The 12564-nt window shown below is 39.2% G+C and overlaps 1 protein-coding gene across 3 annotated transcripts in view; it reads left to right on the top strand.

Annotated features, from left to right (window-relative positions):
- tep1 (telomerase-associated protein 1) overlaps window positions 1–12564 on the top strand; it is a 64762-nt gene that overhangs the window by 48233 nt on the left and 3965 nt on the right. For 2 of the 3 annotated variants that reach the window (XM_061919608.1, XM_061919606.1), the window contains 9 exons: window positions 984–1113; window positions 2790–2875; window positions 2970–3129; window positions 3994–4124; window positions 4195–4316; window positions 5157–5300; window positions 5370–5469; window positions 10178–10295; window positions 10376–10458. In XM_061919608.1, coding sequence (XP_061775592.1) covers window positions 984–1113; window positions 2790–2875; window positions 2970–3129; window positions 3994–4124; window positions 4195–4316; window positions 5157–5300; window positions 5370–5469; window positions 10178–10295; window positions 10376–10458 — 1074 coding nt within the window. The remainder of the gene's footprint in view (window positions 1–983; window positions 1114–2789; window positions 2876–2969; window positions 3130–3993; window positions 4125–4194; window positions 4317–5156; window positions 5301–5369; window positions 5470–10177; window positions 10296–10375; window positions 10459–12564) is intronic. The other variant, XM_061919607.1, reaches the window with a different exon arrangement.

Below are 12564 nucleotides of genomic sequence, written 5' to 3'. Positions count from 1 at the left end.
GCAGAAAGCAGAGCAGCTTGTGAAGACTTCTGCTTCTAAACTCGTTCGGTACGCCCGCGTGCCGACCCAAAACCCCCGTACCGAAACGGTTCAATACAAATACACGTACCGTTACACCCCTAGCTGCAACGATTATTCGATTAGTTTGATTAGGAAAAAAAGTATTGATATGTATTTTGTAGGAGTGTAACGGTAGGTGTATTTGTATTGAACAATTTCGGTGGTGGGCTTCCGGTTTGGTTCGGAGGTGTACCGAACGAGTTTCCACACGAATATATGAAGTAGCCACCTAAGCTAAAGTCTTAACAAGCTGCTCCGCTCCGTTCTGGCTCTGTCTCTGTCTCCTACACAGCACCCAGCATTGTCCCACCCACACAACCATCTGATTGGTTACATATATAGCAGTAACAGCCAATCAGCAGTGCGTATTCAGAGCGGTAACAACCACTCAGCAGTGGGTATTCAGAGCGCATGTAGTGAGCGCTTCAGAGTCGAGCAGATAGGTGTTTAGCAGATGAGCAACGGACTCTCCCCAAATTATAATAAACATCTCCCAGTCAACGTTTTAGATGACGTTCTAGAAAAAACCCCTGAGGTGAAGGCTAATTAACTTTTAGGGTAACGTTAGGTCATTGTGCGGTGTGTGTGTTAGCTAATTGTGCTCTTTATGTATGTGTGTTTGTGGGGGGGTTTGGGTTTTGTACTTTTTAACTTGTTTTTTTTAATGTAACTGATTATAGTAAAAGTACCATTTCAATGTTATGTGAATTTATAACAAGAAGTACAAGGGGCATTAGAAAAATCCCTGTTTAAACTTTTTTCCCAAAACGTCACATTGAGTTTTAAAAGTGTGTTTTATTTAATTAATCGATTAATTGAACCAATGAATCAATAGATTACTCTATTACTAAAATAATGGATAGCTGTAACCCTAAGTGGCGTTCCTGTCTGCCTCTGATGGTCTATCCTCCGCCTGCTTACAGGGGCCATATGTGGCGGCCGGCTGCGCAGACGGCAACCTGCACGTGTGGAAGTGGGAGACATGTGTGGAAGTCTGTCACATTCCGGCCCACAATGGACGCATTCACAGCTGCTCTGTCGTGACTAACACAGGTAAACCTCCAACTAAATCCAGTGATGACCCGTTTTATATCCTAAGTAGGGGTGTTCTGATCCGACACCGATGTCTGATATCAGTCAGCAAAAAACAAGGATTATTGCATTTAAAATATTTGATATAAGCTCCAATACATGCAGTCTTGCAGCATGTTTACTTGTACAATGCTGGACACAAGGTTAATCTTTTTTTGTATTTTAGTCAAGTCTTTAACAATAGATAAAAATGGTGGGCTCCTAGGAAACAACAGCCCAGGACACAATACCACTCAAGCTAGACATATGTAATAATTGTCTCTAATTGAAGAATATTGCAGTCAAAACAGCACATTTTTGTCAATATTATTACCGTATTTTCCACACTGTAAGGCGCACCTAAAATGTTCTCAAAAGCTGACAGTGCGCCTTATAATCCAGTGCGCCTTATATATGGACCAATATTGAGCCACAACAGGTCTTGGAACTACGATAAGCAGCTGTCGACTTCATTTTCCTCCGTAAAAGAAGCGCGCGGTGCATGCTGGGATATATGACTGCGCGAGGCGTGCCCTTTCTGTGTGTTTATGGAAAGACCCCAAAATGTCTCCTTTTAAGAGACACGCTTACGACGCAGAGTTTAAACTCAAGGCGATCAATCACACAGTAGAAGACGGGAATAGAGCAGCAGCGAGAGAATTTAACATCAACAGCAGCGACACTGACTCCTTTAATGACGACTTTGACGATGTTGGATGCCGTATTCGCCCAACTGTTTGATTCGAACACTGAAGAAGAATTTGAAGGATTGGTGGGAGAGGAATAACTTAATAAAGTGAACTTTACATGTTTATTTTGTGTGTTGTGTTGTGTGACATTATCCTTTGAGCAACGTTGAGTTATTGATACATTATTGCTTTGCACTATTTCCAGTGTTACTATGTTGTGATTGCACTAACGTTTGATTTACCGTAGCAGTATCAGACTGTTTTTTACCTGTTTATTGAATCGGGGAAAATAATAAAACTTCTGTTTGTTCATTTTGGGAGTGAATGGAGTCGTCAGAACGCTGGTTTGTAAACTATTAATAAAGTTTCACTGACCTATCTGACTGTTTTGTTGACATTCCCTTTAGCGCAGCTCCATCTAAAGGATGCATAACGTAACCCCAGCCTCTACTGTAGCATCTATTCTATGCGCCTTATATATGAAAACAGTTTTAAAATAGGCCATTCATTGAAGGTGCGCCTTATAGTGCGGAAAATACGGTAAGTATCAAACAATTATAGTTGCATATTACTTACATACAAAGTGTCCAAAGCAGAATCATATTAGAAAGTATCCAGTAACAAACGTGTCCGAATCAATCATTTAACTTACTGCGTCATGAGCTTAACTTAATGACTTATTGTGGTAACTAGGTGTCAACAAAAACGTAACACTTCACTTCAACTTAAAGACTGCATAAGTCCATTCCAGACGTTTGATTAATAAATAGGTTAGGGTTTTAAATTGTTCTCTGTTTAACTTTAACTAACATTCCACACTAAAAATATAGTAAAACTATGTATGATTCCTGTTAGTATCGGATCAAATTAATATCTGCATTGGACAATATTCAAGCTTACAATATCGGTAACTAATCAAAAGTAAAAAAAATCCCTAATCAGAACCATTTATTCTCAAACTGTTTCCAGACAAAAACAAAGAAGTGGATGCAGAAGACCTCACCATTCTTACAACATCCCAGGATGGAACTGCAAATTTCTGGAAACCGTTACAGGTCTGACATTCATTTAAAGTAAATTGAATGTCCTTTCGGCAGTAAATGCTGACACATCTACATTCTTTTAAGATGGCATTTCTTCTATTGAAAGATTCTTTGTCTTTCTCTACCTGCGGGAGAGCAGATGGAACACATCAACACCTTCCAGGGTCACAGCGGCGCGGTTTGCAGCATCGTTCGGGAGGAGAACACACCACACTTCCTCACCGTTTCTGAAGATTGCTCCTTGCGAAGCTGGACGTGGGAAACAGGTAAACTAATCGCCATTATACTCAACTTTTGTATTGCATGTTACAGTATTGCTTTTTTACAATTTAAAAAAACATATTTCTCATCTTTATAATAAATTAATACTTAATAAGTAATCTCAAAATATTGTACTGTCTCTGCCATATTTTTAGACTGGCTTAATTATTTTAATAATTTTCATGAAGGAAAATTATTTTATTATTGATATTGTATCACTATCATACTCATTATTTTCCCCAGTTTTAATCATTGTTTTTGAAAGTGTTATGCATTATGCAATATGTAGGCTGTATGGGTCAACGCCACAGGGCGGCATATCTACATTTTTGTTTTTGGTTTGCAGTCCACCCTCCTGTTGATTGATTGATTGCGGACTAGCCTGGATAAATTAATTTCAGTGAAGTAGGAATCATTAATTCTAAATCAAATATTTTCATAGAGAGAGCATCAAAAAACAGTTTACAACCATCTAAATAAATGTTTTAAGCATAATGATGAAATAACACCCTTTTTGTCGCCTCTTTTAATCCAATATGCTACCTGATGTTGAACCAATCAGTGTTGGTGATACTGAACAGTGTGATCTAATTGGTTTGGTCTCCAGTGGCAAATACTATTGTAGTATTGAAGTATTTAGTTTATTGAGCCATTTTATGCTTGAAATTGTTAGTTTAGAAAAAAATTTCCCTAAAAAACTGCGATGTACTGAAGCAGCAATATTGGAATCGCGAGACTGTTTACACCAAAAAAGAAAAACGTATTGGTTTCAGATATAGATCTTTTCATTAGTCAAATTTTATTCCGTAATGCAATATGGGAAAATTCTATCATGCTTTCGTTTACAAGCTCCTTTGTTTCCTGTGCAGAGCATCAGCCTAGTTTACGAGGCACGGTCAGCGCTTTGTGCTTCTCCCAGTCGGACCACATGCTGCTTGTCGGCTACGAGTCGGGCCTGCTGGAGTTGTGGCAGGACGTGCACGTGGTCGGACACAAGCAGGTAAGAACACACCTGGCACAATGCTGTGATCACGCTCACATTACGTATTTTTCTTCCTAATAATTTGAAGGCTTCAGACTGCAGCGTGACAGCCATCTGCTCCATGCCTAATGGCTGCTTCGCTGTTGGCTACATCGGCTCATGTGTGGACGTGTGGAAGGTGGTGTGGAATCAAAAGCACAGCGCTGGCAGGTGAATGACAAAAACAAGCAAGAATTTCCCTCACTAGATTGCAGTCTGTGTTGAAAAATTATAGTGCCTTCCAGGGGGGGGGTACTGTCCCACTCCTGTCCTGTAGGTGACAGTAATGTGCCCATTGCAAAGCAGTCAGAGATACTTTGCAGATCTGTCTCCTAGCGCAGTGGTTCTCAACCTTTTTTCAGTGAACATTGTTTTAATTCAAGTACCCCCTAATCAGAGCAAAGCATTTTTGGTTGAAAAAAAGAGATAAAGAAGTAAAATACAGCACAATGTCATCAGTTTCTGATTTATTAAATTGTATAACAGTGCAAAATATTGCTCAATTGTAGTGGTCTTGAACTATTTGGAAAAAGCTTGTTGAAAAATAAACAAGTGATTCAATTCTAAATGCAGATTTCTCCACATAGAAGTAATCATCAACTTAAAGTGCCCTCTTTGGGGATTGTAATAGAGATCCATCTGGATTCATCAACTTACTTATAAAAATTTCTTCACAAAAAAAGAAATCTTTCACATCAATATTTATGGAACATGTCCACAAAAAATCTAGCTGTCAACACTGAATATTGCATTGTTGTATTTCTTTTCACACTTTATGAACTTACATTCATATTTTGTTGAAGTATTATTCAATAAATATATTTATAAAGGATTTTTGAATTGTTGCTATTTTTAGAATATTTAAAAAAGTCTCACGTACCCCTTGGCATACCTTCAAGTACCCCATTTGAGAACCACTGCCCTAGCGTGATAGACAACGAATCAAATAATGCTGAATTTAGCATTGATGTAAAAAATGAAAATGCCTGACATTTTTTGTGTGTGTTTCAGTCTGGTCAAGATGTCCTCATACACGGTGTCCCAGCAAGTAGTTCGCCTTGGGTACTGCTCCGTCATCATGGCCGTGTCCAGCACCGGCTTGCTATTTGATGTCACCTGTGGTGAAGATTCAGAGTGGGAAAAGACAATCCACAGGTAATCAGGGTGGTTGTGGTTTGTTTTCTTCTACACAAGTACATCTAGTGTGTGCGTGTCTTGATGCAGCTGGAACCAGCGCGTGGGAGTTCTGGGAATAATCCAAAATGACGACAAAAGCATGTGGCTGGTAGGCGAGGATAACGGAGAGATCAACATCGGCTTCATCGTGAGTAGACGTCCAAGCAATATGATACCAGCTTTAAACCCTGCATAATATTAGCACCATTTATTTATGCATTTCGACTTGATCGCAGTACGAAATGTGCTTCTCCTTTGTGCTTTTTGTAGCCCTAAACATGATTTTGTTTTAGGGCCCCATTTCATTCGTAACACTACTCATGTAACCCGCTAGGACAGGGGTAGGGAACCTATGGCTCTAGAGCCAGATGTGGCTCTTTTGATGACTGCATCTGGCTCTCGGAAAAATCTGAGCTGACTTTGCTTAACACGATAAGTAATGAATAATTCCACTTGTAATCACAGTGTTGAAAATAATGTTCAAAATATAAAACATTCTCATGCATTTTTAATCCATCCATCCTTTTCCTACCGCACCTGTTCAAGAAGTTGCGTTAACGGTAAGAAGTTATTTATGTATTATTGGTTAGTGTGGGGCTTGCCCTCCTGGGGGTTTCTCAGACCCCCAAGCACCGACATGAGAGTCTGTTTCAGGGTTACAATATTGTTTTATTTTTCAATAAGTCTCTGTTACTTTCCAGCAATTGTCTTTTTCTCTGTCGTTCTCGCTCGCGCTCTGGCTCCAGCCCCAACCCCGTCTCTCCTCCTGGCTGCTGCTTATAACAGAGCGACAGGTGATTAGATAACAAGGCCCAGGTGGGCCATCTACGCACCTATTGCTGATTTCGAGGCTGATCGTGGCAACACCCCGCTTCGCTGCAGGCCACTCCCCCTCCACAGTTAGCTTTCGAATAACACTGTTATTACAAAGAACAAGAGACCTATTATACTCTAGAAATGTTGGTCTTACTTAAAAATGCACGCGTTTAGTTGTGTTCAGTGTTGAAAAAATATTATATGGCTCTTACGGAAATACATTTTGAAATATTTGGCTTCTTGGCTCTGTCAGCCAAAAAGGTTCCCGACCCCTGCGCTAGGGGCTTTAATACAGAGCTCCCTCACCACATCGCACTTTGAAGTTTGTGGCATTGTAAAGGTGACAATGTGGGAGTAATTTCATGGCTGGAGGCCTTCTTGCGGAAAGATGTACTTTGATCATCATGGCGCCGATCACGGCTGCCTCGGTGCTATCATGCGCTCTGTTTTGTTAGTTTTTGTGCGTAAATTGTGCGTTTGCGTGCTCTTACACCCGCGAAGAGCTACTAAACATCAGATCAATCACCCCTAAGGTCATTTTAGCGTCAGCTGCGGATTTCGTCCATTCTTTGATCAAAAGAGGGAAACTGCACCGAAGAGGAAAGCGAGGATTACTTACACCCTTACTTGGCAAACAAAGACTTTTCCTCATCTTGTGCTTTGTGCTTCACGGAAACGTGGCTGAGCGCGAGTGTCCCGGGCAGCGAGGTTCAGCTGGAGGGCTTCCAACTTCTCCGCGCGGACCGAGACCCGGGGCTCTCCGGCAAAGCAAGAGTCTGCTTCTTCATCAGCAACCACTGCTGCACAGATGTGAATGTGATATCCCAACACTGCTCTCCTGCTCTATTTTCATTCACTGTAAGCCTTTTTACTCACCCCGTTTCACTCATACTATTAAAAATAATAGCGAGGGACAAGCGGTAAAAATGGATGGATGGAATTTAAAAAAAAAAAAACGTGTTAATTGCTTAAGGTTGCCTCAGTGTTTTACGGCTATACAACCAGTGTTGAGTACTCTGATTATTTTGTTGTAAGTAGTAACGTAATATGTTGTTTATTCTTATAAAGTAATAAGTTTGCCGTTACTATGTCAAAGCAGTTTTGTGTCATTTTGATCATTATCGATGGGTTTATAGCCTCATACTTGTGTGTGAGATAAATGGAGTTTGTACTCAGACATTGTAGTGAAAGCCGCTGGCTGTTAAGTTCAAAACTACTTTTCAGCCACCCAGTCACTATGCCATAGTAGCTTAGTCCTCACAGGCTATGGGAGGAAGCACTTTTAACTTTTGACACTCCAAGCAATCAGCTGAGAGGAGCTATCCTTAGCTTCTGTGCTAAGTAGCTAGCAGAAGTTAACATTAGTGATAGTCACTACAAGAAGAGATCTAGGTTCTGAAGCAAATTGCTGTATGTGTAAATACAGCCGTAGTGACTCACCAATGGCCAAATAAGCATTGCATAACTCGGGTGCCGAGAAGTCTGGTCAGTGCTGCCATATTTGTAAAAGAAGTTTATGTGTCACAGTCCGTCATCAGAGAAGCCTCTGTAAATAAACACACAAGGGGCGAGGATGAGCCCAATAGGAATGCCTTCTGCTTCGCAATTAATCACAGAGAAAATGAAACGGCCGTAATACAGGAACATAAAAAAAATTACAGATATGGCAGTATAGTCTCAAAAATATACCACTTTTTAAAATATACCGGTATTAACTATAGCACCGGCATATCGCCTTAGTATGTATGCATGCATGCGTATACTATACACACATGCATGCTTACACACATACGTACGTACATACATACATACATACATACATACATACATACGTACACACATACGTACATACATACATACATACATACACACATACGTACATACATACATACTTTCACAGTCACACAAATAGGTGTCGTTGATGCTAAAAGTTTAGTATGTATGCGTGCATGCGTTTACTATACACACATGCATACATACATACATACATGCATACATACATACACGCATACATGCATACATACATACACACATACATGCATACATACATACATACATACATTCATACATACATTCACAGTCACACAAATAGGTGTCGTTGATGCTAAAAGTTTAAACGACGTGTAACACAATAGCCTTTTCTCAGTGCATCATAACCCGATTGAAGGACAAAAATGTGCGCATTATTCAGGAGACGAGTGCTAGTTTCTTTTTCATTTTTTATTTTCTCTAAGCAAAAATGTACTGGAATCACAGGAAATCAAAGCACTTACTATTAGTGCTGACAAATGATAAACAATGTAATGGGGCGGCATAGCTCAGTTGGTAGAGTGGCCGTGTCAGCAACTTGAGGGTTGCAGGTTCGATTCCCACTTGTGCCATCCTAGTCACTGCCGTTGTGTCCTTGGGCAAGACACTTTACCCACCTGCTCCCAGTGCCACCCACATTGGTTTAAATGTAACTTAGATATTGGGTTTCACTATGTAAAGCGCTTTGAGTCACTTGAGAAAAGCGCTATATAAATATAATTCACTTCACATAATTCACTTCACTAATCAAATAAATCATACTCTTATATGTGGATTACCGGTAATCAGGATTAATTACAGGTTGCTACTCTCTTGCACACCAGTAATTTAAATTAACTTGAAAAAAGACTCCAGCATTTGGACACGAATGCAATTTTATGGTCAGAATGTCATCCAGGAAAGCTCTTAAATGTTTTTTCAACTTGCTAATAGTTTTATATAAAGTCCAGTCAAGGTTTATTTTGAAGTGACGCATGCGTGCATGCACATATACACATTTATATGTATATATATATGTTATATATATATATATATATATGTATGTGTATATATATATGTTATATATATGTATGTGTGTATATATATATGTATGTGTGTATGTGTGTGTGTATATATATATATGTATGTGTATATATATATGTTATATATATGTATGTGTGTATATATATATATGTATGTGTGTATATATATATGTTATATATATGTATGTGTGTATATATATATATGTATGTGTGTATATATATATGTTATATATATGTATGTGTATATATATATGTTATATATATATGTATGTGTGTATATATATATATATATGTGTATGTGTATATATATTTATATGTATGTATATATATATATATATATATGTATATGTATGTGTGTGTGTATATATATATATATATATGTATATATATATATATGTGTATATGTATATATGTATATGCTATGCTGAAATTATAACTAACATTGATACCGTTGTTGATAATATTCCTTTTTGTTTCACTACTTTTGGTTTGTTCTGTGTGGTGTTTGTGTCTCCTCTCAATTGCTCTGTTTATTGCAGTTCTGAGTGTTGCTGGCTCAGGTTTGCTTTTGGAATTGGATTGCATTGTTATGGTATTGCTGTGTAGTGTTTTGTTGGATTGATTAAAAAAAAAAATCGATTTTTAAAAAACAGAGAATAGATTCTGAATCGCTCAACGTATTCAATTCGATTCAAAACTATTTTTTCCCACACCCCTAATATATTTATATATATATACATGTAAATATGTATATATATATATATGTGTGTATATATATATGTATATGTTTATACACACGTGTGTGTGTGTGTGTGTGTGTGTGTGTGTGTGTGTGTGTGTGTGTGTATATATATATATATATATATATATATATATATATATATAATATAATATAATATAATATAATATGATAGTAGCTGAGATAGGCGCCAGCGCCCCCCGCGACCCCAAAAGGGAATAAGCGGTAGAAAATGAATGAATGAATAATATGATATAATATGATATGATATGATATGATATGTGTGTGCGTATATCTTCAAAATCTACAGGCTGATTCTTCTACGGTAGCTCAGAATAGCGTCAGTTGACACTAAGACATGACCCCAAACCAACACTAACACCTCCTTCCAAAGTCTTCTTCATTGCTACTTTGATGTCATAAACCTTTTCTCCAATGTTTTTATTGATTGTCGCCTCTCCTTCTTTCAGTTCGCCATGGGCCCAGAGAATAACATCAGTTCATCTTTCAGCAACATGACCCTGAAGAACAACAAGGAGGCTGAGAAGGAGAAAGAAGGCTTGATAACAGCTGTCACTATGGAAAATGGTGCAAAGAAGAAACAGACGAGAAAATAGCCAATTTTTTTGTTGTGTTGTGACTGTGATTTTTTTTTTTTTTTTTTTTAGAATTTGTGGTGTGTGGTGACGTCCGCGGCAACATGTGGTTCAACCAGCCTCCGGAAGTGTCGTCATGGAGCAGCAGGAAGCCTGTAAGTCATCATACTGTAGTTTTACATGCACACATAATCATCCTTACTTGAGGAATCATTGAAATTGTCTTCAATGAAGGGATTCAGGACATCATCCCTCCTCCTTTTGTTTTTCTCTATAGAGAGTAAGACTTTGTGGATGTTGTTTAGTCTGACACCTCACCGCTAGATTGTCAGATTTAAAGGAGATAAAATAGGGCAAAAAGTTTTCCTTCCATTTCCTATCACTTGTCCCTCTCGAATAACTTAAAAACTATAAAATCAAGTTTGATTTATTTTTCAGATTTAATGAAATTATGATTCACTATGGTAATTATTTTGGGCAAATTATTTCATTTTTCGCTTTCTTACATTTTGATATTCAAGCTTCTTTTTTTCATATTCAAATCTCATTTTCACAGCTTCAGTATTTTTTTCAGTTTCAGGTACTTATTTTTCAGAGTCAAATATTCTTTTTTTTTCTTTTTTCATATATTGGCCCAAATTAAGGATGGAGCGTGTCATCAACTGAAAGAGTCTGGCATCATGACAGACAACTTAGCAAAATGGTTAGCGGGCTTATGTATCAGGTTGCTTTCAACAAACATTATTTCAAAAGGTACTGTGTATAAAACCAAAACCAGCGCAACATTAAATTAAAAACACAGTGAATACAAAATAACATTTAAAAAAAAAACTGTGATGGATTTTTATCTCATTAATTTGTCTTGTCTCGTTGTCCCATGTGCTTTAGCCTCATTTAAGTCTCATTATTATTGGCATGCTAAATTAAATCCACATGGTAAACATCTCTTCTCTCATTCAATATTCTGTTTTTCTCATATTTGCTCCACTTACTGTCACTCATTCTCATGCTGATTAGTCTCCTCGGTCATAAGTTGTGGTGAGCTGGGCTTCTGTGACAACCAGGAAGCAAAGTGTGAGAAGCAAACCTTGTGTTTTTGTTCATTGTAGGGAGGTAGTAGACAATTAGGGATTTATCCATTCATCGATCAGTCTTCTTCCGCTTATGGGGTTGGGTCGCGGGAACTGCTCCCCAGCTACTTTGTTCAGTAGCCTGGTGGCTCCCAATACTTTCCTGGGTGACATAGTCTCTACACCGCGTCCTGGTTCTTCCCCGTGGCCTCCTATTGGTCGGACATGCCCTGAATTCCTCCCCAGAAAGGCGTCTGGGGGGTGTCCTAACCAGAGACTCCAGCCAACTTAATTTGGCTGCTTTTGATGTGGAGGAACAACAACTTTACTCCGAGCCCCTCCAGAATGACAGAGCTTTTCACTCTTATCACTAAGGAGAGCCTCACCACACTACGAAGGAAGCTCATTATGCCAACTTGTGTGCGCGATCTTGTAGGTGAGGACAGGAACATAGACTAACCGGTATATTGAGAGCTTTGCCTCCCGGCTTAGCTCCCTTTTCACCACAACGGACCAGTCCAGAGTCGGGATCACTGGGGACGCTGCACCGATCCGACTGTCAATCTCACAATCTGCTCTTCCCTCACTCCTGAACAAGACCCCAAGGTACTCTTGGACTCGTCCACTTGGGGCAGGGTCTTAGAGGTACTGATTCTTAACCAGGTGGCTACTCAGTGGCCTAGTGGTTTGAGTGTCTGCCCTGAGATGGGTAGGTTGTGAGTTCAAACCCTGGCTGAGTCATACCAAAGACTATAAAAATGGGACCCATTACCTCCCTGCTTGGCACTCAGCATCAAGGCTTGGAATTGGGAGTTAAATCACCAAAAATGATTCCCGGGCGTGGCCATCAATGCTGCTCACTGCTCCCCTCACCTCCCAGGGGGTGATCAAGGGTGATGGGTCAAATGCAGAAGACAAATTTCACCACACCTAGTGTGTGTGTGACAATCATTGCTACTTTAACTCTCTCTGCTGCAAACTGATCTAATCATACAGGAAGTGGAACGTCACGTTACAAAACAAGCCCAAAGTCGTATATAATAGCGAATTTGGCGACATTGAGGTGGCGACTTGTCCAGGGTGTACCCCGCCTTCCGCCCGATTGTAGCTGAGATAGGCACCGGCACCCCCCGCGACCCTAAAGGGAATAAGCTGTAGAAAATGGATGGATGGTTTTATTTGGTCTGGCAT

This window comes from Nerophis ophidion, linkage group LG14 (genome assembly GCF_033978795.1).
Source record: "Nerophis ophidion isolate RoL-2023_Sa linkage group LG14, RoL_Noph_v1.0, whole genome shotgun sequence".
NCBI lineage: Eukaryota > Metazoa > Chordata > Actinopteri > Syngnathiformes > Syngnathidae > Nerophis > Nerophis ophidion.
The sequence above is the reverse complement of the archived record's forward strand: the minus strand, read 5'-3'. Positions and strand labels throughout refer to the sequence as shown.